This window comes from Emiliania huxleyi (genome assembly GCF_000372725.1).
Source record: "Emiliania huxleyi CCMP1516 unplaced genomic scaffold EMIHUscaffold_22, whole genome shotgun sequence".
NCBI lineage: Eukaryota > Haptophyta > Isochrysidales > Noelaerhabdaceae > Emiliania > Emiliania huxleyi.
In genome coordinates, this window is record NW_005200417.1 from 33,065 (window position 1) to 57,175 (window position 24,111).

At 68.0% G+C, this 24,111-nt stretch overlaps 8 protein-coding genes across 8 annotated transcripts; 4 read left to right on the top strand and 4 right to left on the bottom strand.

The window, feature by feature from the left end:
* Nucleotides 1–432: 432 nt before the first annotated feature.
* EMIHUDRAFT_100060 (hypothetical protein) lies at nt 433–5,476 on the bottom strand (the record flags this gene model as incomplete). Its single annotated transcript, XM_005780024.1, has 3 exons — nt 433–3,214; nt 3,335–5,079; nt 5,294–5,476. The coding sequence occupies 3 exons, from the start codon at nt 5,474–5,476 to the stop codon at nt 433–435; spliced, it is 4,710 nt and encodes a 1,569-aa protein (XP_005780081.1).
* Nucleotides 5,477–6,543: 1,067 nt separating this feature from the next.
* EMIHUDRAFT_100061 (hypothetical protein) lies at nt 6,544–7,612 on the top strand (the record flags this gene model as incomplete). The annotated part of the gene is made up of 2 exons (XM_005780025.1): nt 6,544–6,865; nt 6,918–7,612. The coding sequence occupies 2 exons, from the start codon at nt 6,544–6,546 to the stop codon at nt 7,610–7,612; spliced, it is 1,017 nt and encodes a 338-aa protein (XP_005780082.1).
* Nucleotides 7,613–8,568: 956 nt separating this feature from the next.
* EMIHUDRAFT_415523 (3-oxoacyl-synthase) lies at nt 8,569–11,198 on the top strand. The gene is made up of 7 exons (XM_005780026.1): nt 8,569–8,718; nt 8,926–9,066; nt 9,235–9,378; nt 9,564–9,656; nt 9,912–10,112; nt 10,183–10,816; nt 10,883–11,198. The coding sequence occupies exons 3-7, from the start codon at nt 9,331–9,333 to the stop codon at nt 10,930–10,932; spliced, it is 1,026 nt and encodes a 341-aa protein (XP_005780083.1). The 5' UTR covers nt 8,569–8,718; nt 8,926–9,066; nt 9,235–9,330; the 3' UTR covers nt 10,933–11,198.
* Nucleotides 11,199–11,385: 187 nt separating this feature from the next.
* On the bottom strand, nt 11,386–12,078 carry EMIHUDRAFT_45068 (putative proline synthetase co-transcribed protein; the record flags this gene model as incomplete). Its single annotated transcript, XM_005780027.1, has 2 exons — nt 11,386–11,820; nt 11,908–12,078. Coding segments are annotated over 2 exons (606 nt in total), but the record flags the coding sequence as incomplete, so codon positions are not given.
* A 4,965-nt stretch (nt 12,079–17,043) lies between these two features.
* Nucleotides 17,044–17,765, top strand: EMIHUDRAFT_204560 (hypothetical protein; the record flags this gene model as incomplete). Its single annotated transcript, XM_005780028.1, has 2 exons — nt 17,044–17,556; nt 17,688–17,765. The coding sequence occupies 2 exons, from the start codon at nt 17,044–17,046 to the stop codon at nt 17,763–17,765; spliced, it is 591 nt and encodes a 196-aa protein (XP_005780085.1).
* Nucleotides 17,766–18,009: 244 nt separating this feature from the next.
* Lhcf56 (light harvesting protein) lies at nt 18,010–19,281 on the bottom strand. The gene is made up of 5 exons (XM_005780029.1): nt 19,138–19,281; nt 18,840–19,063; nt 18,621–18,767; nt 18,417–18,554; nt 18,010–18,346 (listed from the first exon to the last, which is right to left on the bottom strand). The coding sequence occupies exons 1-5, from the start codon at nt 19,274–19,276 to the stop codon at nt 18,230–18,232; spliced, it is 765 nt and encodes a 254-aa protein (XP_005780086.1). The 5' UTR covers nt 19,277–19,281; the 3' UTR covers nt 18,010–18,229.
* A 268-nt stretch (nt 19,282–19,549) lies between these two features.
* On the bottom strand, nt 19,550–22,186 carry EMIHUDRAFT_204562 (hypothetical protein; the record flags this gene model as incomplete). The annotated part of the gene is made up of 4 exons (XM_005780030.1): nt 19,550–19,769; nt 19,821–20,359; nt 20,903–21,742; nt 22,178–22,186. 4 exons carry the CDS (start codon nt 22,184–22,186, stop codon nt 19,550–19,552), a joined length of 1,608 nt encoding a protein of 535 aa, XP_005780087.1.
* Nucleotides 22,187–22,208: 22 nt separating this feature from the next.
* On the top strand, nt 22,209–23,204 carry EMIHUDRAFT_100064 (hypothetical protein; the record flags this gene model as incomplete). The annotated part of the gene is made up of 1 exon (XM_005780031.1): nt 22,209–23,204. One exon carries the CDS (start codon nt 22,209–22,211, stop codon nt 23,202–23,204), a length of 996 nt encoding a protein of 331 aa, XP_005780088.1.
* Between the last annotated feature and the right edge of the window lie 907 nt (nt 23,205–24,111).

The window sequence follows — 24,111 nt, forward strand, 5'->3', positions numbered from 1 at the left end:
GGCGCCTCTGTACAAACTGTAATATCGGGATTAATTGCGTGTTTGCATCATGCATGTCAGAGTCGGTGAGAGACCGACCGAGTGACCGACACGGACGTCAAACTCAAGAGGGGACACCTGTGCCCACAAACTCAAGGGAAACCCCAGCAGCAGCACACATTCATCGCGCGCACATGCGTGTCCGTCCACGAATACGCGCCCACCAACGATGGTCGATGTCCGGTGCGAGATGATGATCTCACGTACGAGCCGAGGCAAAAGCCGAGGCCTCCTCCCTCCCCCCACCTTGCCCCCTCCCTGGGGCGCAGTGCCGCCCTGTAGTAACCCCTCGATCTCCGGGTCCGGGAGTCACCCCACCAGACACTATCGGAGAGCCCTCCCCCCTTCGTTGCCCCGTAGGGCTCGGCGCAAGCCTTGTGGCCTGAGAGTAGCCTAGCGCCGGGCGCGTGTGCTGCGACGCGCAGAGCTTGGCGGCTCCTCGTCCGCCATCGCCTTTGCGCGCTTGCCTTTGCGCACTGAGGCACTGACCGGAGCTGGCGTCTCCTCGACGGCCGCACGCGCGCGCTTCGGTCGGGACTGGCTCATCGGCGGGGCGGCTGCGGCGTCGGCATCTGCCTCCAGTGAGAGGGAGCCGACTGCGGCCGCCGCCTCAACCTGGCGAAGCAGCTCCGCCTTGGTGATCTTGGTTGCCACAGCGAGGCCAGCACCCTCCAGCAGAGAACGCAGCTCGGCGACCTTTAGCCCCGCGAGCATCGCACGCTCGTGCTCGCCACTCGGCGGTGCGGCCGCCAACGCCGCCTCCGACACGGCGGCGGCCGCCGGCACCGCTGCGTCGCCCGGCAGCGCCTCGAGCAGCCGTTCGACCAGCTCCGCCTTCTTGCCAGCGCTCGGCAGTCCGATCGCATCCAGCCGCTCGCGCAGCTGGGCCACACGGAGGGCCTCGAGCAGGGAGCGCGTGTCCGCCGCCAGACCCTTGCCGCTCCTCTCCGGCGACGCGAGCTTGTCGGCACCGGACACGGCGGGCGCGACACTGTCCGGCGAGCACTCGGCCTCGGCGTCCGGCTTGAGCGCTTCGTCCGCATCGGCAGGGAGCGCGGTCGACGCAGGCGCGGCCAGCTTGCGCGCGGAGCGCGTGCGGCGTGCAGAGCCAAACTCGTCGTCGCGCACTGTGGGGTCCTGCGCTGGCGAGGAGGGCAGCAGCATCTCGCGCGAGACGGAGCCCGGCTCGAGCATCTCCTGCAGCTCGAGCGACAGCTCCGGAGAGAGTAGGCCGTCCATGCTGGCACAGCTTGTCCGGCGTCCGCCGCTGGAGCGCGGAGCATCCTCGCTCTCAGCCGCCGTAGCCGCCGCGCCCTCCTCCCAGACGACAGCCGCGGGATCGGGTGCGTCCACGGGTGCCGTGTCGCGCTGGGCTTCCTTGCCATCCTCCTGCGGCGGCTCCTGCAGCGCCTCCTCGTCCGACGCCGCCTCGTTGCCCTCCTCCTCCTCACTGTCTGCCTCCTCCTCGCTGCCCTCCTCGCGCTCTTCGCGCTCCTCCTCTCCGGCAGATGGCGGCCACGCCGCGATGGACGAGCCGATGCGCGCACTCCCGGGCGACGGCAGCACGATGGAGTAGGCGGACTGAAGCGTGTCCGTCGGCCGCAATGGGCGAGAGAGGCTCGAGCGCGCGCCGAGCTCCTCATCGGAGGCCGTCCGCTCCGATGAAACCTCCTTCGCCTTGTAGCGCTGCGACGCACGGCGCGACGAACCCAACGAAGCCCGGGTCGGCAGCAGCACAGAGGCGCCCACGCCGGCGGCCTCAGGCGCCGGGGCGTCCTCGGCCACAGCTGGCGTCATCGGCTGCGGCGGAGCAGACGCCGCGCCGGACGGCGTGAAGGACAGGCGACAGACAGGCAGCCCCTCCTCCGTACCCTCGTCGCCAGCCTCCTCCTCGCTGCCACAGTCGAGCGGCTCGCCGTCCGGGGAGAGGTCCGGGTGCACAATCATCGAGCGGACCGAGGTGCAAGTGCCCGGCGCCTCCCCCTCCTCCTCCTCCTCCTCCGCCTCCGCCTCCGCCTCCTTGCCGGCCACGTGCACAGGCCCGCGCGTGCTCGATAGGACGCCGCAGACTCCGAACACTGACACCAGCTCCGGAGCCTCCTCCTCCGGCTGCGTCATCTCCGCATCTCCCATCGCCTCGGCCGGTGCCGCCGCGCCCGCCTCGTTCATCGCCTCGACAGGGGGCGCCGCCTCCTCCTGCTTCTCCTCTTGGCCCTCGGCTGGCTGCGTCTCCTCCGCGGCGCCGGCCGGCTGCGGGGTCGACTGCCGCGAGGCCTCGCTTGCGGGCGACTTGGTCGACGAGGGGTCGCGCGCAGAAGCGGGCGACTTGGGGAAGCGGAGGTGGGCGCCCCGGCGCCGCAGCGAGACGCCCGGAGAGATGAAGTAGACCTCGTCGTCGAGTGCAACCTCCTGCACCGGCCAACCCTCGCCCTCCTCGCCGTACTCCTCGCCGTACTCCTCCTCGCCGTACTCCTCTTCGCCCTCGTACTCGCCCTCGTACTCGCCCTCGTACTCGCCCTCCCACTGCTGCACCTCCTCCCACGGCCCCCAGAGGCTCATCGAGACGGGAGTCGCCTCGGCAGCCTTGGCGGAGCCTGGCGGGTGCGTCACCACCTCGTAGCGCATCACGCCGGCCCACACGTCGGCGCCGTCAGCGTCGGGCGTCAAGAAGCGCAGGTGTGTGTTGACCCGTCCCCCCGGCGGCTGCGGCGACACGGCTGGCGGCGAGAAGGGCGGCACCTCCATGGGCGAGGCTGCCGCGCTCGGCGCAGGCGTCGCGCCACCCTCTCCCATGGCGAACTCTCCCACGGCGAAGAGGCCAAAGGCGTGCATCGTGCCAGGCGAGATGCCGGCCGTCGAGTCGGGCGAGGAGAGCGTGTACAATGGGGTGAACTGCCCCTCGAGCAGCCCGTTGACCATCGACGCCGCGCTCGGGGTGAAGCGCGCGCGCAGCGCTGCGCCAAGCCCCGAGCTCGGCGCTGGCGTGCAAGACGGGCGGTCGGCGTCTGAAGCGGACGTGAGCGGCGCGTTGGTCGCCGGGGTCGGGCGCCGCTTCGAGGCCGTGGAGGCGGCCGCCGCGGGCGTCTTGGAAGAGCGCCGCTCGCCGGCGCGCGCCCCCGGCGTCTGCTCCCACGAAGCACGGACCGGCTTGCGCTTGCGCTCCGAGTGCGGTCCGCTGCAAGGCGGTGGGGGGGCGCAACGGGTGAACAGATACGGGGAGACCACGAGGGCGGCAGAGCTGCTGCAACGCGCGCTGCGGGCGGGCGAGGGGAGGGGGGCGAGGGGAGGGGGGCACCTCCCACTGTCGAGCTCGGTCGACGAGATGCGCAGGCTGTCCTCCGAGGTGCGCTGGAACTTGACGGACCGCCGGCGAGGCTCCGCCGATGGCTGGCCGGCGCTTGCAGGCTGCGATGCGGGTTGGGAAGGGGGCTCCACGAGTGGAAGAGGCTCGCCAGTGACCGGCACCGGCAGCACGAGGGCGCCGGCCGTCTCCTCGTGCGCAGCCTCCTCGTGCGGCGCCGGCGTCACCAGCAGGTCGGCCGGCGACAGGACGACGCGGCCCGACGAGGGGAGAAGCCGGGCGGGCGATGCCGTGGAGAAGTGCGCGCGCTCGACGGCCGAGCCGAAGGAGACGCGCAGCCCGCGGCCCTTCCGTGCGCCGGATCCGAGCCCGGCCAGCGACGAGCGCGGCTTCTTCTTCCGCGGCTCTGAGGCTGCGACCGGCAACGGGACTGCAGCCGGCCCGGGGGCTGAGGCCGGCTCGGGGGCTGCCGGCGCAGGCGCGGCGGTGGTCGGCTCCTCGTCCATCGGCGCAGGCCCAACGGCGGCGTCGAGCCCGGGATCGATGTTGGGCTCGGGCACCTCGGCGGCACGCTCCGGCTCGGCGGCGGCACGCTCCGGCTCGGCGGCGGCGGGAGCCGGCTCGGCGGCGGCGGGAGCTGGCTCGGCGGCGGCGGGAGCTGGCTCGGCGGCGGCGGGAGCCGGCTCGGCGGCGGCGGGAGCCAGGGCGGCGGCGGCGGGAGCCAGGGCGGCGGCGGCGGAAGCCAGGGCGGCGGCGGCGGGAGCCACGGCGGCGGCGGCGGGAGCCAGGGCGGCGGCGGGCTTGGGCGTGGCCGGCTTTGGCGCTTTGGCCGCGTGCGGTGACTTGCGGCCGCTAGACGGGCGGCCGCGGATCATCGCGCAAAGCGATGCGCGCGTGGACTCTGCACGCGCCGAGCGCACGGGCGTGGGTTTGGCTGCGGAGAAGATCTCCTCGATGACGTCGTCGACTGAGGGCGCAGCTGCCTGCGGCGCCGGAGTGGCCGCGGGGAAAGGCGCGGGCGACTTGCCGGGCACGGCCAGCTTGCTCGAGCCGGGCGAAGGCCTTGCGATGCGCGGCGACGCAGCCGGGCGAGCGACGCGCGGCCACGGCCCGGCTGGAGACAGCTTGGCCGCCGCGGGCGAGGGGGCGGCGGCGGCTGTCCCCACGTCGGGCGTCGACGCCGCGGATGCCGGCCGGCGGGATGCCAGCTCCTCGAGCAGACCCACCGGGAGCGCGACCGCCGCCACGGCGGCCGGCTGCGCCTTTTCGGCGGCCGGCTGCGCCGTTACGGCCGCCGGCTGCTCGATTGGCGCGGCCGGCGCGCAGCGGCGGCGGGGCGAGGGGCTCGGCCGGCGAGACGACGCCGCCGTTGGCGCGCCGCGCGGCGCCGAAGTCGGCTCGTCCGGGGAGGAGTCCACGGCCGCGCGCCGCGCGCGCAGCGCCGAGCGGAGGGAGGGCGAGGAGCCCGCACGGCCGAGGGGAGTGGCCGCCGCCCGCTGGGTGCCAGCATTCTCGCTGGCGGCCCGCCGCTTGGGCGAGCCGCTCGGGGTCCGCTTGGGCGTGGGCGCCCGCGGCTTTGCCAGCGCCACCGGCGGCGGCGGCGACTCGAAGCGGAACTTGCGCTCGTTGATGGCGATCACGTCGCCCGACTGGAGCAGCCGCTTGCCGTTGATCTCGACAGGGGCGCCGTTGACGAGCGTTCCCTGCGGGTTGGTCTTGGTGAGGTTGTGGAGCCACACCTGCGACGCAGCCGTTGTGGCGCGTCGTGAGGGGTGAGCGGGCTGTGCTCCTCGGCTCTACGGCGCGCCTCGACGGTCGTCCCGGCGACCGTGGCCACCAGCCGAGCGTGCACCTTGGAGACGTCGGGCAGCTTTATCACGATGTCGCACTCGTTGGGGTCCCTGCGCGAGCGGGCGGGGTGGACGCGCGTCGGATCGGCGCGGAGGCGCGCACAGGTGGCGGGGCATCGCCGACGCGCCTGCCAAAGGTCAGCCTTGGCGCCACGGGGCACGAGCCGCCGTCCTGGCCCGAGCGGCGGATGACCACGAGCCGGCCGAGGTCCGGCTCGTCGAGATCGTCCTCCTGCGCGTGCGTCGCCTCCTCGGCGCGCTCGACCAGCTGGAGTGAGGAGAGCATTTGAGCGCGAGGCGGAGAGGCGAGAGGCGAGCTAAGGCAAAGAGAAGAGGCAGAGGGGTGACTCAAATGCAGGCCTGAAACGAGAAAAACACCGCAGCCAATACGAGAGTGTGGTCTGTGTGGTGGCGGCGTGCCGTCCTCCCATCCCTCCCTTGTCTTGGCTGTTTTCTTTCTTTCTTTTGCCAATAGTCCCGGCCCGAGAGCGTTCGCCGCAGGGAAGCAACGATCAACTCCAGCTTGGACTTGGGTGCGCCGAGCGCCGGCGCGTAGGTCGCGACCGACGCGCAGCGCGGGCACGTCGCGAGCACAGGAGCGCCGCGGGAGAGAGAGAGTTGCCGCGGGTGCCGTGCCAGTAACCTCTTTTGGATCATGTAGTCCCCCACACACAATCGCCAAGAGAGAGAGAGAGAGAAATCCACAATCGCTGTCGTGGGATCGCTTGTCATGTGGTATTGCTAAAAATCTCTCTTGAGAGAGTGCGTTGTGTTCTTGTTTTGTATCCGCTTTTTCTCTCTCTCTTCTCTAACCTGGTTGTGCAGGGCAGGTGTCTGTTATTTTTGCTTGGCCGTACGTCATGACGGGGTAGGTAGGGTAGGTCTGGGCCCTCCCGTCGGGGTTTTCCCTCTCTTCACGCCGGAATTTTCACAGCAGAAAAAGAAGTTTTCCGCATAAATCACGATGTCAACCTCCCTCCCCAAGAGCCAAGTGTGTGATCTGGTGCTTGTAGGGCTTGAGAGTGGCCTGCCATGACCCATGCATGAGCCATGTCACAGGAAGGACTGTGGTTGCAGGAGAGTACCACCAGCCATCACTTTGTTGGTATAGTATACCCCACCTTCACTCATCCTTTGATTTCTTTTTTAGTTCCCCATAAGGAAGGGAGGGAGGTAGGTAGCTAGGTAGGGGTGGCAGGGCAGGGGCCGGCCAGGTTTTGCAGAATTTCATCATGTGGTACGGTTCTCTGCCGTCCTCATGGGGACAAGCTTTTTCTTTTCCACTTCTCGTTGGCGTCCGACTGGCGCCTGCGTGTTGGCGCCATCGGACAGCCGCGCCACTCAATCCTCGGGATGGCCGCTGCGCCAGCGCCCGGGCTGGCCGGCCCTCTGTACGCCTTCGCCGCGTGCGGCGGCTACATGACCCTCGGTCCGCTGCTGATCCTGCTCAACAACCACATCCTGCACGGGCTCCACTTTCCCTACCCGATTGCGCTCTCCGCGCTCGGCGTCACCTTCTCCGCCGCGTGCTGCCGCCTGCTCACGCTGACGCGGCTGGTGCCGCTGACACGGCCCGAGCTGGCCCAGTCGCGCGCCTTCTTCTGGCGCACCACGCTGCCGCTCGCCGCGCTCGCCGCGCTCACGCTCGCGCTAGGCCCGCCCGCCGCGACGTGCCGTCCCATCCCGCCCGCGCTGCGCCCCTCACCGGGCGGGCGGTGCGCGCGTAGGCAACGCGGCGTACATGCACCTCACGGTCGGGACGTGCCAGATCCTCAAGGCGCTCACGCCCGCCATCACGCTCGGCCTCTCCTACGCCCTGCGCCTCGAGGAGCCGCGCGCCCCGGTCGTCGGCTGCGTGCTGCTCATGTGCTGCGGCACCGCCGTCGCGGCGCGCGGCGAGATTGCGCTGCCGCGGCTGGGGCTGCTGCTGCAGCTCTCGGCCAACCTCGCCGAGGCGGTGCGCGTCGTCCTCGCGCAGCGGCTCCTCTCGGCGGGCGCCGGCGCGCCGCTGCCGCTGGTCGAGATGGTGCACCACGTCGCGCCGTACCAGTCGCTGTGCCTGCTGGCGGCCTCGGCCGCCGTCGAGCTCGACTCGGCGGAGCACCGCGCGAGGGCGGCGGCCGCCGTGCTCGGCGCGCCGCTCGCCTTCCTCGGCGCCTCGGCGCTCGGGCTCGGCCTGCAGTTCGGCGCGCTGCTCGCGATCAAAGTGGCGGGCTCCGTCACGATGAAGCTGCTCGGCATCGCGCGCAACGGCTCGCTCGTCCTCTTCCAGGCGGCGCGCGGCGCGGAGGCGCTCGCGCCGAGGCAGCTGGGCGGGCACGCCGCGTCGACGTGCGCCTTTGTCATCTACACGCTGCTGCGGCTGGGGTACTTTGGAGGCGGCGGAGGCGGCGGCGGTGCCGCCAAGCAAAAGGCGCAGTGAGGAGAGAGAGTGGGGCGGGTGGAGACGCAGGCTAGACGGAGCCAACCGGAGTGAGGAGCATATTGAGCGAACGGCGTGGTTGCTGGTCGGATTTCGAGCGAACGGCGTGGCGGTTTCGAGCGAACGTCGCGTGGGGTGGCTCCCGACTGTGTTCCTCGTCATTCGACCCAACCAACGCCAAGAGTATCCATCATAACAGAATCAAAAGAGTCAAGACACAAGAGAGCGAAGAGAAAACCCCAAGAGAGAGCACGAGGTAGAGTTTTCTTTGTGATTCTCCACACACCGGCAATATATCATATCCTAATTATATCGCACGCGCGGCACGCCGCGTGCCGCCCAGCGCGCTGCAGCGCAGTGGCGCTCGGAGCCGGGTTGCGAGGCGGTGCGGACTGCCGGACGCCGCTCGGTCTCAGCTCCCCTCTGGCCTCTGCCCGTGCGACGGTTTCGCTAACTCCCTCGAGTGTAGACCGTCTCCTCTTCTCGGCGCCGACGGCGCGCTTGAGCACGTTTGGCACCAAGAGGCTTTGATTCTTACGACCCTCACCCGCCAAGGCAGGTGTGCACTCTGCTAGAGTATTTGTGTGCTCACAGAAAAACACAACCCCCGAGCCCCCGACCCACCACACACCACTACACTGTGGGCCGCGGGTGCCCGAGCATGATGTATGTGCGCGTCTGTGCGTGTGTGGGACAGACGTTGTTGTCCTATGCGCGGGGCTCCCCGGACCGGACACCCCGAAAGAAAGAAAGAAAGAAAACAGACAAGCCAAACGAGGATTAAAGAAAAGAAAGAAAGAAAACAGACACGCCAAACGAGGGATGGGACGAGGACAGGGTCCCCACCTGCACGAGCAGGATTTTGGAAGAACGATCAGGGGGACAGGTCGTTTACACTGCTCCAGGGCCGCGGTTTTTCTTTCGCGAGGCTCGCTTCTGAGCTCTTCGGAGCAATGCGGTTGCTCGCCTGCAGCCTGTTGGTGGGCGCGAGCGAGGGGCTGCTGCCGGTCGTGCACAGGGGGTGGCAGTCCGCGGCCGGCGAGCGGCGTGTGCGTGCCGGGGCAGCGGTCGTGGCGTCAGAGGCCAGCAGACCTGGGAAGCAGAAGGCGAGCTGCCGGCGCCCGCTCCACACCACACAGGCTCCGAGCCGCGCGGCGAGTCTCGGCGGCGGCAGTCCAGCCACTCCGTCGCCTCTGCCACCCTCGCTTCGCGCAGCGTCTCGCCAACCAGCCTGCCAGCCAAGCCGCGGCCCCGACGTTCGTGGCGGCTAATTGTTGACCCTGTCCTAACCCTCTGCAAACCGGCGTCCACAGGTGGTGGTGACGGGCTTGAGCACGTTCACCTCGCTCGGACACGACGCGCACACCTTCTTCGACAACCTCTGCGAAGGGAAGTGCGGCATCCATCCGATTACCCGCTTCAACTGCGACGGCTCCACCAAGCAGACGACGCACCAGGCACGCCCTCCCACCACACGCCCTCCCACCGCCCGCGCCGCAGCGAGCCCGCGGGAGGAGTGGCCGCATCTCACACATCCCATCCGGCGGGCCGGGTGGGGTGGGTGGGCCAGCGGTCCCGCCGCCGCAGCGCCTCTGCACCTCTGACTCCCTCCTTCCCCGCACCAGACCACAATCGCGTCCGAGGTGAAGGACTTTGAGCCGAGCGACTACTGGGATGCGAACGTGGCCAAGCGGCAGGACCGCTACTCCCACCTCGCGATGGCCGCTGCCAAGATGGCGCTCAAAGACGGCGGCTGCGACCCGAAGGCGAGCGAGCGCACTGCTCTGCACCTCAACCGGCCGCCCTCCTCCGGCCGGCGGCACCCCGCCTCCTCCCTCCTCCCTCCGTGCCGCAGCCCGGCCGGGGGGCGGTGCACGCCCTCCCTCCGGGCCCCGCTGCGGGGAGGGCCTCTTTTGTCACTTGCAGTAGCTCACAGTATGGCTGCGGGCAGGACCTCGACTCGAAGCGCTTCGGAGTCCTGGTTGGCTCCGGCGTGGGCGGGCTGGACGCCGTCGAGCGCAGCTGCGACATCCTCTTCAACAAGGCGCGCGGACACCTCCTCGACACTTGCTGCACACACCTCCACGCACTTGCCAGACACTTCCACGCCCCTCCTCCGCACGGCGCTCGCGTCCTGCACTCTCCCCAGACACCTCCCCAGACATCTTCCAGACACTCCGACGCGGCGCGCAGAGCCGTCGTCAGTAGCCCGTCCACCCTCCTCCTCCTCCTCCCCTCCCCCCCCCACCGCCCCTCCACCCGTTCGACCCCGCCCGCGGCCGCGACTCGCTCTCCTTAGGGGCCGAAGCGGATCTCGCCCTTCCTGCTCCCCTCCATCATCGGCAACACTGCCGGCGCGATGATCGCAATTGAGGTGGGGGCGCAGGGGCCGAACTACGGCATCGTGTCTGCGTGCGCGACCGGCACGCACGCGATCGGAGAGGCGCTCAAGTACCTGCAGTGGGGCGAGTGCGACGTGATGCTCGCCGGAGGGTCCGAGGCGCGGCCGGAGCGGCGCGGGCTCGCGAGGCTGCCGCAGGGGAGGGGAGGGCTGTCCGCTCGTGCCGTAGGCGGCGGTCACTCCGCTCGGCTTTGCGGGCTTCAACTCGATGCGCGCGATGTGCACCTCTGCGAACGACGACCCGCAAAAGGCGAGCCGCCCTTTCGACGCGGACCGCGCGGGTTTCGTGATGGGCGAGGGGTCGGGCGTGCTGCTGCTTGAGACGGAGGAGCACGCGCTTCGGCGCGGCGCAAAGATCTACTGCGAAATTGCGGGCTACGCTGCCACGTGCGACGCGCACCACATCACCGCGCCGCACCCGGAGGGGGAGGGGATGGCGGCGTGCCTCGAGACGGCGATGGAGGCGGCGGGCGTGGCGCCGGAGGAGGTGCAGTACATCAACGCGCACGGCACCTCGACGCCTCTCAACGACAAGTTCGAGACGATGGCGTACAAGCGTGTGTTTGGGGAGCACGCCTACAAGATGAAGATCTCGTCGACCAAGGGCGCCACCGGCCACCTCTTGGGTGCGGCGGGCGGCGTCGAGGCGGCGATCGTGTGCAAGGTGCTCGAGACGGGCGTCGTGCCTCCGACGATCAACTACCAGACCCCCGACCCGGACTGCGACCTCGACTACGTGCCGAACGTCAAGCACGTCGCCGAGAAGCCCATCGAGGTTGCTATCACCGACAACCTCGGCTTCGGTGCGCCCAGCCGCGCGCCCGCCTGCAGCCGCACGACGGCACTCAGCCGCGACCCCGCGCACTCAGGCGGGCACAACGCCGCGCTCGTCTTCAAACGCTACCAGCCCCCCCAGTGACCAGGAGTGGCGCGGGACCGCACCCTGGCCTTCGCAGGATCCGAGCGGCGGGGCGACGGCTTTCGTAGTGGAGCTTCGCCCGCTGCGCTCCGGCCCGGCGCGGCCCGTTTTCGCACTCTCACACCCAGCCCCCCCCCCCCCCTCTTTGCTCATGACTTCGAGTAGAGCGCTCTCCTGCGCGAGAAGCACTGTTCTGTGTTGGAGCACATCAGAGACGTGTGTTGTCACACACAGTTCTCGGTCCTATGGTCTCTCATACGTGGAGCAATCATTTCGTGGGAGGCCGAAAAAAAGATCTCGCGCACGGACCGCACAATCGGCGCGCGGCTGCCACATGTGTGTACGTCCCTGTACGTGTGTGGTGTGGGGGCGGCGGGGGTGGCGCGGGGGCAGGGGGAAGAAGGACAAGGAGCGAGGACACGGCTGGACCAACTTGACCATTCGAGCCGCTCACCTCGCGGCTTTGCTGTAGTCACGCGCGCCAAAAATGGAGGAGCCAACCCGCACAGAGGTGGAGCCCGAACGCGCCGCCTCCTCAAAGTCGCCGGACATGCCCATCGAGAGCTCGAGCGACTCCGGCGGCACCGCAAGCCGCGCAGCGACGGCCTCTCGGCAGGCCGCGAGGGCAGCAAAGCATCCGGTGTCGCCAGCGGCACCGATCGTCATCAGGCCGGCGACGCGCAGGCTTTTGCAGTCGGCCGCGACGGCGGCCGCGAGTTCGGCCGCCTCCTCTGCGAGTACGCCCCCCTTCGTCCCTTCCCACGGCGAGGTGTTGACCTGCACCAGCACGGCGAGCGGCTCCGGCCGCTCGAGCGCGCGCAGGGCGCTGTCGAGCCGGGTGGCGAGCTTGAGCGAGTCAACCGTCTCGACAGCGACCAAGTTTGGCACCTGCGCAGGCGGTGGTCCCGAGCGTGCGTGCGCTGCGCTACAAATGTGCGGGCGAGCGCAGCGGATCGAACGTGCCTGCGCGAGCACCTTGGCCTTGTTCGACTGGAGCTTGCCGATGAAGCGCCATCGCACGTCGCTCGGCATCTGCGGCGCCTTAGACACCAGCTCCTGGACGTAGTTCTCGCCAAAGTCGCGCACTCCCGCGTCATACGCTTCGCGTAACGCCTCGACCGGCTTGGTCTTCGAGACTGCGACGAGACGAGGCTCCTCGCCCTCGCCAGCCGCCGCCGCGAGCCGCCGACGCACGGCGGCAAGCGCCTGCTGCACGTCGTGTGCCTCGCAGCATAGCGGCCGTGCACGCGCGTGCAGCGCGGGACGACAGAGGCTGCTGCTGATCGCAGCCAGGATCATCTTCACGACGACCGTGCGGCGGCACAGCACAAAAAGAATTGGCTGGAGGGTGCGGGGCAGAGGCCCAACGTCGGGCGGCTTGTCGGGGTCCGGAGCATTCGAGGGGGGAACGAGGAGGGGAGAATGGGCGGTCGGCGACGAGTAGAGCGGCAGGCGCGTACGGGGTAGCCGTCACTTTCCCGCCTCGAAAGGGCGGGGCTGTCCCGGAAAGTGAGAAACGCCGGGCAGCGTGACGCATTACTGAACCCTCCCATACGTGCTCGTGCTCCTCCTTCGCTGTCCCATCTCCCCACCTCTTTCCCGCCTGGGCGGGGCGGTGGGCGGGCGCGCGGTGCGGCGTGGCGTGTGCGTGTGTGCGACTGCAACGAAGGACCGCTCGCAGAGGACCATTGGGTTTGTACTATGACAGGCGGAGCGCGGTCTGCTTTTGCATGCCAGCGTGGAGAGATGGGCCACAACCCCGCTCGGAGGGGCGCACCGTAGCGGTCCGGCGCGCCGGCTTTCGTTTTTCAGTGTATGTAGCTCTTACGAACATACCCGAGAGAGAGAGATCGCCGTGCAAAGCTCGCTTCCGAGCTCTCACGCCGCGCGTAGGGCCCTTAGGGGCCTAGAGAACACAACCCCCTCTCTCTTTTCTCCCAGTAAGCTATAAGTACGTACGTACCCGAGGGTGAACTGCTGACAGGGTTTGCGATGAGAAGCGATCCGAACGTGGCATTCGGGTGATTAGATCACTACCGCCGTAACGCAAGAGCACTGCGACGGATCGGATTTTCTGTGGGCCCCGGATCGCCCACTCCTCGATCTTCTTGGGTTCGACAGGTCCTCGCCGCAGCAGCTGGTTCGACAGGTCCTCGCCGTGGCCCAGACTGCCGGAGGCTCCACCGCCCCAGCTCCACGGAGGGCGCCGTCGGCGGTGAGGCTGAGGGCGGAGGCTGTGGCGTGTGCGCGGCTCCAGCAGACGCAGCGAGGTACGACCTCGGCTCCCGCTGCTCGCCCAAAGGCGGCCATTGCATGTTAGGAAACAAACGTCAAGGCAAGGCCCAATAAATAAATAAATAAAAACGGACACCTCTCTACTGTGAGATGGGTAAAAAGGAACAGGCCCCCGCCCTTGCGATCTTTGTGCAGGGTTCTTTGTTCCGACACACACACTCTTTTTTTTCCGGAATCCGGTTCGAGTGGAAAAGGAACGCTTTTCTCTCTATCTTTCACACGCCTTGCCCCCGGAAAGCGGGAGTGAGGAGCGCGAGGGGGGCAGCCGATTCACTCCTGATTCCTGTGCAGGGGCCGCGCCCCATACAGCGTGCCTGCTCAGCAGCACCCCGCCCCGCCCGCTCTGCGCGGCGCGGGCTGGCTAGCTGGCGGCTAGCTTGCACTTGACGCGTCGAAATATGCTACGGCCACACGGGCCCTATCTTCCCCCAAAAGCGCAGCGCCGCACGGCTGGCGTCAAGCGGCGCCCAGCTGCGCGGTGAGGTGGTCAATGCAGCGCCGTTGCCTCCGCAGCATCTCGTGGAGCAGGGCATGGTCGGCTCGCCTGCGGGAGAGAAGAGGGGCGTCGCGCGGAGGGCGCGGGTGCGGCCCTGCGGCGGCGCGGAACGGCGCGCCGCTTCTGCGCGAGCGCCTCGAGGGCCTGCCGCGTGCGGATGGCCTCTTGCTGCGTCTCGCGCCGCAAGTGCCGCTCCGCCTGGAGGAGGGGGGGCGTGGGGCGGGGCGGGGGGGCGGCGGAGGGGCGGCGAAAAGGGGGGGGGGGGGGGGTTCGGGTCCCGCGCTCGACCCTAACCCTGACCCATACCCATACCCATGCCCATACCCTGACCCTAACCCAAACCCTAGGTCCCGCGCCTCGAGCTCGACCCTCAGCTTGTGCATCTGCGAGAGGCGGCGGGCGGCGGGCTGGGCGGGAGGAGGGCGGGAGGAGGGCGGGAGGAGGGCGGGAGGAGGGCGGGAGGAGGGCGGGCGAGGCGCGAGAAGATGGCGAGGCGATGGCGAGGGGCGCTGGTGCGTGCGCGCCTCCCCGGTGCATCCGTCGGAGGGGTTGGCGAGCAGCTCGACCGAGAACTGAGGCGGAGGGGAGGCGGGCGGGCGGGGCGGTGGGGCCGAGGCTAGAGAGAGAGGCAAGCTTGCCGCCAGCCGGCAGGGGGGCGAGGGGGCGGCTTGGTGGGAGGAGTGTTGCAAGGGCGGCGGCGCACCTGCTGTCCGGCAGAGAGTCCGGCGGGCACCATGACGGAGTGATACGAGCCTGGGCGGGGGAGGAGGTGTGGGAGGAGGTGTGGGAGGAGGTGTGGGAGGAAGCTCTGTGCGTGAGGGAAGAGGTGAGGGAAGAGGTGAGGGAAGAGGTGAGGGAAGAGGTGAGGGAAGAGGTGAGGCGGGAGGGGTGAGGCGGGAGGGGTGAGGCGGGAGGGGTGAGGCGGGAGGGGTGAGGCGGGAGGGGAGAGGACGTGCGGGAGGGGAGAGTGAGGGAGAGGAGTGGGCTCACCGTCGGGGGCGGCGACGCGCACAAGCTCGCCTGAGCGGGGAGAATGGGGGGGGGGGTCGGGCCGGCGGCGGCGTGGCGGGCGGGCCCGCGCAGGGAAGGCGCATCGCCGGGAGAGGCGCATCGCAGGGAGAGGGCAGGGAGAGGCGCATCGCAGGGTGAGGCGCATCGCAGGGTGAGGCGCATCGCAGGGTGAGGCGCATCGCAGGGTGAGGGCAGGGAGAGGCGCGCCGCCCGAGATGCCGCTGGGGACAGTCACAGTCAGCCGGGTGGTCACCGCGCCAACCTACGCGCCGAAACAAAGACACGCGTGCGGCGCGCTGGGCGACGGGGGAGGCGCGGGCCGCGGCGCATCGTGCGCCAAAAAGGGCACGGCCGCGCTGCGCCCGGCGGGTGGAACCGCGGTGGGCGCGGCCGCCGCAGGCCCCATCACGGCGGCCTGCAAGTGAGCCGCCTGGATGGCGGCCGCCTGCATACTCGCCGCCTGCAGGTTGGCCGCCTGCATCGACGCGAGCGGCGCGACCGCCGCGCCAGCGGCCTGCCGAGCGCCCGCCGCCGCCGGGTCCACTGCGGCTGGGGCGGGGGCCGTCGCTGCCGCCGCGCCCGCTGCCGCCGGCGGCGGGGGCACTGGCGCTGCGGGCGGCGGCGCTGCGGGCGGCGGCGCTGCGGGCGGCGGCGCTGCTGGAGGAGGTGCCGCCGCTGGAGGAGGTGCCGCCGCTGGAGGAGGTGCCGCCGCGGGAGGAGGTGCCGCCGCGGGAGGAGGTGCCGCCGCGGGAGGAGGTGCCGCCGCGGGAGGTGGTGCCGCCGCCGATGGCGCCGCCGCTGCCGGCGCGCAGCACGCCATATATACGAATAAGAAACCCGTTTTCGCCACGTGTCCGTTTAGAACGACGAGAATGGGACGGCCGCGAGGTGGCATGAAGGTTGCAGCGAGAATCGGCGAGAGACTGCGAAAAGAGATAGGAAGAGGCAGACTCCCTAGGGTGGGCGACGGCTAGCGCATCACACTCCTCTCCTTAAAATCCCTGTGTGGTGGCGGCGTGCCGTCCTCCCATCCCTCCCTTGGGCTGTCTGTTTTCTTTCTTTCTTTCTTTCTTTCCTCTTTACCAACACAGACCGCACGGTGTGCGGGGCGGCGTCGGCGAGCGCCTCCTCCTTCGTCGTCCACCACACGCAGCAGATCTCCAAGGCGGCGGTGGCGGGCGACGCCGAAAACATCAACAAGCAGGCGCGCAAGGAAGAAGAGAGCTCCTTATCAGGTCGGCCGCAATGTGGGCCTCCGGGCCTGCTGCGGCGGCGCGGCCGGTTGAGGCCGGGCTCGGCCCGGCCCGCGACGCCGACGGCTGGCCGCCGACGAGCGCGCTCGCGCTGCTCGTCAAGATGGCGGCGGTGGCGATTGCGGCGACAAAAGTTCAGTCGTACAGCGCTCAGCGCTCAGGCGTCTGTCGTCTGTTGTCGCATTTCGCACACGCGCGCGCCGCGCGACCCGCGTCGGCCGTCGCTCCACGAGGGCATGAGCCTTCCGCGATCGTCGCGATCCCGCAGCCAAAAGCTGCTCGCTCGAACCGCGGCCGACTCCGCCATCGCGGCCGCAGCTGTTGAGCTCTTCAGAAGACTGGTGCCTCATATGCTGCCTCCCTGCGGATGCTGCCGGCGAGCCTGGCGGTCCGCTGTACTACAAGGAAGTGCTGACTCGATGCCCCCCGCAATCTTCTACCCCCACGACTCGGAACGCGAATGTGACAGGACCATCGGGTCCTTCGGCCACCAAAGCGAGATCACCCGAGAGCAGCTGAGCCTGCCTCTGGCCTCGCCTCCCTCTCCTTCAGGCATTCGTGGCATCTATGGGTCGTCCAGAGTATCGACCTTCTGGCTTGTCAGTCGCGGTCACTTGATGACCCCCATGAAGTACAGCGATCGCCACCCCGCTGGCCTCTCCGCAAGACCGCAAGGCCCCCCGACCGCGTCGAACTCATCGGCGCGGGCTCTCTCGGCTACGGGACCGGCCCCAGCTTCGGCTGAGGGCTAACAAGCTGCCGAGCCCAAATCACTGTGAGAGTCGTGATTTCTTGTTGGTCTTCAAAAATCTCTCTCTCGCAAAGAGCGTACTGACTGGATCAACAAACAAAAGAACAAGCAAGCGACAAACGGGAAACGCTTCTTTCTTGTCCTCGGCCCCAGTGGGGGGTGCCCGCGCCGCCTAGCTCTGCAGACGGGCCCCTCCACCCTTCATGTAAATGTAGTCCAAAAAGGCGCAAAAATGGCGCCGATGGTTTCTTCTTCTTGGAGCTCTGCATTTCATCACAGTGTCATCACGGTTAAGCCGCTTTGCGATGGAGCACGTCCTGACGTTTCTCGTGCTCTGCACACAAGCCTCATTCCTCGCCGCCGCCTACGGGCACGCTGGGCGATGCGGCGACCTTGCGCACTTTAAGCACATATCCGCCGTGCTCGACGACAGCCGACGCTCGAGGCTGTGCGGTTTTATTGGCGTGCTGTCGCTGTGGCTGCTTGTTCTGCTCGAGCTGACAAGAGAACTTCCGATGCTTTGGTGCCGCCTCGCTCTTGCGGTGGCCACCGGGATTGGAATCGTGCTCACGTGCGCGGTGCGTGAGTCGCATTACGCGATCGCGCATAGAATCGTGGCCGCGTTGGCGTTTGGCAGCGGCACCCTGCTCGTGTGGGTGATAGCAGCGATGTCGGGCGCCGGCACGCGCGGCGCCATGGCGCTCGGCACCGGGCTCTTTCTGACCGGCGCGGCGCAGGCCTGCAACCTGCTGGGCGAATGCTGCGGCAGACATGGACTCCTTCCGAGCCACGCTCTCGGCACGCTCGAGATCCTCCTCGTCCTCGGCTTTGGCGCGATCGCCGCTCCAGCTCGCCGGCCCCGGCCAGCGCACTCACGCATGCCCCACCCCCGCAGGCCTCTGCATCGGCAACTCCGCATCGAGCGAGGTCGTGGAGGTGAGCGGCTCAGAGCTTTGCCTTTCGGCTGGCGTGGAGGGGCGGCGTCGCAGAGGAGTGGCAGGCTCGAAGCGTCGTCTCGCTGGAGTGACGCTCGGGTGGCCGGAGAGAGGCGTCCTGTACATTTGTGACTGTGATCTGTGTGTGTGCACGAATCGAGGCCTATACTGTAGTCTGTAAGTGCGTGTGAGAGCGCCGGCCGCGCCGGGCGCGGGCCAGCTCAGCGCGCGCGGCCTCTCCGCTTTTTTCCGCCGCGTCCCGCGACCTAAGAGGCCGCGACGCCCCCCCCGCGACGCGCACGTGTAGGGGGTTCTTCGCACTTCGGGGTTCGATTTCCTTCATTGCTCTAAACACGTAAAGTAGTGCTGCTGCAACAAAGAGAGATCTGAGATGCGGCGAGACCGAGAGATGCACCGCTCGTGTACCAACAAACCCTCCGCACGGCTAGCACGCCTCGCGCCTCGCCTGGTCCAACTCTGCGCGTGCCGCGACACGGAGAGACCGGCCTCCCCCGGCGGCAACCCACACAACGCCTCACAGCAGCCCCCGCTACGACTACGCGCCGGGGATGTACGCCCACGAGGACCAGTCGATGTCCGTCGCAAACGGCGCCATCACCTCGCCGGTGTAGGGCGCAACCAGCCCCTTGAGGAGAGGCACCGAGCCAGGCACCTAGAGCAAGAGAAAGCTCGCGCCTCGCTCCCGCCCTGGGCCCCAACCCCCCCCCCCTCCCGGCGCGCGCCTTGGCCTCCGAGACGAAGCCCATGATGCCCAGCATCGCGAGGCGGCCGTTGTTGAGCTCGGTGAGGAGGCCCTTCTGCTTCTTCTCCGCGGACGCGCCCTTGCTCCACTTGAGGGGGTCGTACAGGTTGAGGCCAACCTAGTCACAGCCCCGCACTCTCGAGCTGCGCCGCCCGGCCGGCGGCGCGAGGCTGCGCCCCCTCGCCCAGTGAGGCAGCTGGTCGGGCGTCGCGTCGAAGTCGGGCACGTAGCCGGGCTTGCCGCCCTTCATGTAGTGCGGCGTGCCGTCCACCCGGATCTCCGACCACCACTCCAGGAAGCCAACCCCGAGGATGATTTGCCACTTTGCGGCCTGCGGGTGAGAGGGGCGGCGCAGCGTGAAAAGAGGAAGCGGCGGCGGCGGCGGCCGGGCGGGCTCGCGCGCGTCTGGGAGCTGGTCCCACTGCTCGGGCGGGCTGGTCGACGTGATGGCGTTGAACGGGGCCCACGGGAACTTGATCCCGTTGGCCTGGACGATGAAGCCGACGAACCCCGCCATCGCGACGCGGCCATGCTTGATCTCGGCGTGCCGCAGCCAGCCGATGGTCTCCTCGTTGGTGTTGTCCCAAAACTCCGCCTCGCCCAGCTTCAGCGGATCCCAGTAGCCGACTGCGAGGAGGGGATTGGAGGTGGTGGGGTCGGGGACAGAAGGAGCGCGGGGCTCGCGCGACGCCGCCGCGCGCCGACGGGGTTGAGGCCGGTCGCGAGGGTCTTGAGGTCCGAGAGCGACTCCATGCGCACGGCACCGCCGCGGACAGCCGCCGCCGGCGCCGCGGGAGCGACGTACGAGAGCGACAGTGCTGAGGATCCCGCAAGCAGCATTTTTGTGAAAATGAAGCCGATCTGCGAAAAGAAAAACGCCAAGCTGTGAACCTAACGACGCACACATACAACATGTACATGTATGCATATATGTATGATGATGATGAATATATGGATGATGAAGGCGATCTGCGAAAAGAAAAACGTCATCCATATGTGAACTAACCACGTAGAGAGAGAGAGAGGATATGTGAACTAACCACGTAGAGAGAGAGAGAGAGAGGACACTGACTTGGGTTGCCTTCTAGCGCAAACTACGTCGGTCCACCCCCCCTACCCGTCGATGAAGATGTGCGAAAGGTGCGACGCGGTGAGCGCGAGAGCCTCCTGGTGCGCCTCCGCGAGCGAAGCGTGTTTCGACTCGACCAGGGCAAACAGGCGCCGGCTCCCCGACGCGCGCGCGAGCAGCCAGCCCTCGGCGGCACGCGCCGCCACCTGCCGCGCCTCGCCCGCCTCGAGGTCGCTCCAGGACCGCAGCAGCAGCCGCTCGAGGCTCGCGGGCAAGCCGAGCCGGCTCGCGCGCCGGCCCGGCCGCGGGAGAGACAGCTGGAGCGCGAGGCTGAAGGAGTCGAAGGAGACGTAGCGGCGAGACTGCTCCTCCGCGCCGGCGCGCCGCGCCTGCTCCGCGAAGACCGCGCCGAGCCCCTCGAGCTCAGAGCTCAGCGAGGCGCGGAGCGTCGCGTGCCACCGCCGGTCCGCCCACTCTCGCGACCCGTCCTCGAGCAGCAGGGCGATGCCGACGCCGTGCGAGCAGAGGACGGCCAGCCGCAGCCCCTCCCACCCGTCCTCCTCCCACCCGTCGCCGCCTCGCTCGTGCCGCCCCTCGCCCGAAGCCTCGCGGGCGGCCAGACCCTCGCCGGCGGCAGCAGCCTCGGGCGGCGAGCTTGCCGCCGACACGCAGCTGGCGGCCGGGTCTGCTTGCCCGGGCGAGAGAGGGGCGCGTTTCCGCACAAAGAGCCGAGGGAGAGTCGGCCCTTCGGCTCCGTCGCCGCAGCCCGCGGCGCCGGCGCCGACGAGGAAGCCGGCGGCGGGCGTCGCCGAGGCGTCCGCGGCGTGCTTTGCGCGGTGCGCGCGCAGCACGAGCTCGAGCGCGAGGCAGCTGCGGCGGGTTGGGGTTGGGGTTGGGGTTAGGGTCTGTGTTAGGGTTAGCACGAGCTCGAGCGCGAGGCAGCTGCGGAGGGCGCGGCGTAAACAACTCGGCAGGTCGGGCGCGGCAGAGGTCTCCATGGGGCGCGTGTGCGCTTTGAACGCGTGTGTCGGTGCGGGCGGCGGGCAGGGAGAGGGGATGGAGTCGGGGCCGGCCGCACCACTCGGGCGGCGACGTGCTGGAAGGCACGGCGGCTACGATCACGTTGTCCGCCTTGTGTCAATTGACATCGTTAAATATGGCGAAGCTCGCCCCGTTTGGGGGGGGAGGGGGGGGCGAAGCGGCGGGGCTGACGGGTGGCGGGGCTGCCTGCTGCTACGGGGGGCGGGACTGGCCTGCTGCTGCGGGCTGGTGAGCGCTGCGACGAGGCGGAAGGCTGGCCGGGCCTCCTAGGGTTAGGGTTAGGGTCAGGGTCAGGGTTAGGGTTAGGGTTAGCGGAAGGCTGGCCGGGCTGCCTCGCGGCCCAAACTCGACCAGACCAGCCTCCCTTCGAAGGTGAGCAGCAGGTGCGCCTGCGGGACATGGCCAGGCAGCGTCGGGGACACGTCGTGCACGCCTCCCGTACCGGGCGAGCAGCGCGCCGCCGCAGGCTGGGCCGATAGGACGGCGGTCATCGCTGCGTGGCAGCGCAGCCCGGCAGCCTGGCCGAGGGGGAGGTACTGGATGCCTCCGACCGCCGTCAGGAAGTCGCCCTCCGCCTCGTGCTGCAGCGCCGCCACCGCCAGCAGCCGCGGCATCACGCCAGAGAGGAGGGCCCGCACTGAGGCGGCGCCGCCAGACTCCACCAGGCGGCGCGAAAGCGGTCCGCAGCAGAGGCGGAGCGTCTCGTACAGCTGCTCCAAGGCGGCGCGCCGAACGGCGTCCGCGTCGGCCGCCTCCGCCTCCGCCTCCTCCTCGATCGCACCTCTCTGCCGTGCGGTGGCGGCTGGCGCACTCGGAGGCAGCATGTGCACGGCGACTAGCCACAGGCTCGGCTCCGGCTGCAGCACGACATACCGCCGCTGCGCCGTGGCCAGCAGCTCGAAAGGCGACGCCACTCCAAAGTTGGCCAGGAGCCCTTCGAGCGCGACGACGAGGCCGAGCGCGTTGTGCTGCTCGGCGAGAGGCGTGTGCTCGGGGTGAAAGTACAGCAGCTTCTCGCCTGCCTCGCTACCCAGGCGGGGGTGGAAGATGAAGAGCTGCTCGAGCTGAAGGGCCGCGTTCGACATCCCAGTTGTGTCCTGCTGGTCTTGCACCGGGCAGTTGCGCCTCGGTCGTCGCGTGCAGCTGACCCTCGAAAAAGTCCGCCTGCAGATGTTGGAAAAGAAATAGCCGTCGCCCTAAGACATGCTCTCCTTAAAATCCCTGTGTGGTGGCGGCGTGCCGTCCTTTCGGGTTGTCTGATTTCTTTCTTTCTTTCTTTCCGCGGACTGCGCGCACTGGCACTAACACCTAGAAAGAAAAGTGGTTCACGTTGCGTCGATCGACAAGTAAAATGCGATGCGTCGCAGTGCTCTTGCGTTTCAGCGGTAGTGATCTGATCACCCGAATACCACGTTCGGATCGCTCCTCATCGCAAACCCCGTCAGCAGTCCTCCTCCGGGAATGGTAAGAGCTACATACACTGGAGAGAGAGAACACAACCCCCTCTCTCTTTTCTCCCAGTAAGCTAAAAGTACGTACACTGGAAAAATATCGCACGATCGCGCACACATGCCAGGCGAGGGGCTGCACTCCGCACGAACCATGTCTGCTTGACCTTTCAGTGTGGTTACTTGTTTCATTCTGCGCTCAGACACCCCCGCCATGCTGAGCCGTCTGGGCCAGCGGCTGCGTGCAGTGCCAGCTGACCGCTTTGTTCACGTCGGCAACGGGCTCGCGGTTTGTGCGTCAATGTCAGATGACATGATCCAGCTGCGCTCCTTCATGATTGGTGCCACGTGCTGCAACATGGCCTTCAACCTGCTACAATCACCACCACTCTTGACGCCCTGCTACTGGGGCACCTTCTTCATCGCGGTGCACAGCGGCATGATCGCCAAGACGCTGCGCGAGAAGAGGCCCATCGAGATGAGCGAGCGGGAGAGCGAAGCGTACGAGCGGGCCTTTCTGCCGCATGGCTGGACTCCCCGACTCTTTCTCGCTCTTCTGGCTGGCTCGAACGGCGAATTCGTGCAAGTCGACGCCAACGGCCCTGCGCTGGCACAGCAGGGCGAGCCCCGGCGATTCTTGCACCTGATCACCAGTGGGCCGGGCGCGTGCGTCGTCCTGCATCGGGAAGAAGGGGCTGAGGAAGCGATCATTTCACGCATCAAGGCAGCAGACCTGGCGAGAGACGGCTTGTGGGTGGGTGACTGCGTGGACCTCGAACGGGAGCCGGAGGCGCCTGAGACTCGTCCGACCTGGAGTGCGACGGTGCGGTCCGACGGAGGGTCGCTCGAAGGCCTTCGCTTTGACGCCGACCTCTTCCACGATACTGTGAACTCCCTCGGTGACAAGGCCGTGCAAGCCGCGGAGAATATGCAGATCGCGGCGTTGCGCAAGGAGCGAAAATACGGTGCCGAGTGGCAGGCGCGGATGAGAGCAAGCAATCGCGAGAGGGCACGCGCACTCGAGCAGAAGCACCTCCGGGACCTCGCAGAGGCCCAGTATCGGGCGATGGTTGCCCTGGCTGTGGCGGACGGCTGGGTGGCTGTGCAGGAACGCGATGCCTGCCTCCGCTTCCGCGAAGCTCATGGCATCACTCAGGAGCAGCACGACGAGGCACTCCGTGACGTCGACTGGGTCGGGCGGCCGTTCTGAACAGTCGCCGCACCTTCACCAGCAGGCGCCGCGCCGGCAACATCTGGTGCTTATAGCCAGACCGAGGAAGTCGCTTGAATGCGGACAATCTTCCCCTCGTTTTGCGAGGGATCTTGCGCGCCCGTCTGCACAATACAGTAGACAGGAAAAGCAAGGATGCCTCGGCCGGTAATAGTGTACCGCTCTCTCTAGGAGTGGTGAGCGACTCTTCGAAAAGAAGAAGCGCAACGTCCCATAGGCATATTCAAGAGATAAAAACACTTAGACAGAACAGACGCCATGTGTTGCCGACAATGTTGCGCCGACGAGATGTCGAGATCTCAAAGGTGACAGTACTTGGCTGGGTTTTAGGCATTGTGGGGTTGGCACTCCCATCGACCCTCATGACCTCCTGCGGTCTCTGAGATGGACACCAGTGGGTGTGGGGCCACAGCCAGGATACACTCGAAGGCTGGGTAAGCAGTAGAGGTCGATACTCGACGCGTCCCACATGGTCTGTGTCGCTGTCGGCACGCTGTCGACAGGACGTCGAGCGACACCGGTGGCAGTGCCACCCAGGAGTGGTCGGGCGGTCTCCCGTCATGAGAGAGCCACCATGTGATCCGTATGATGGTTCCTGACAACCGCCTCAGTCAACTTTCGTCACAGTTCCCGCTCTGAGAGGAGCTGAGGGTCAGTTCGACAGCTGGAGCTGTGTCGCCGGCGTGCGGCGGCCTGCCTCCGGAGGTGCCTCTGAGGTGGACATTTCTTGGTCACCGTGAGAGAACGCGTTCGAATTTTTACTCCGGAACTTCAACTGAGCACGCGCACCGGCCAGGGCTACAATAGTGCCAGTGAGGCGGAGGCGCGAGTCGGAAGGCCGCGACCGTCAAGTGTTCCCTTCGTTTTCCTACAATCGCTGTGAACC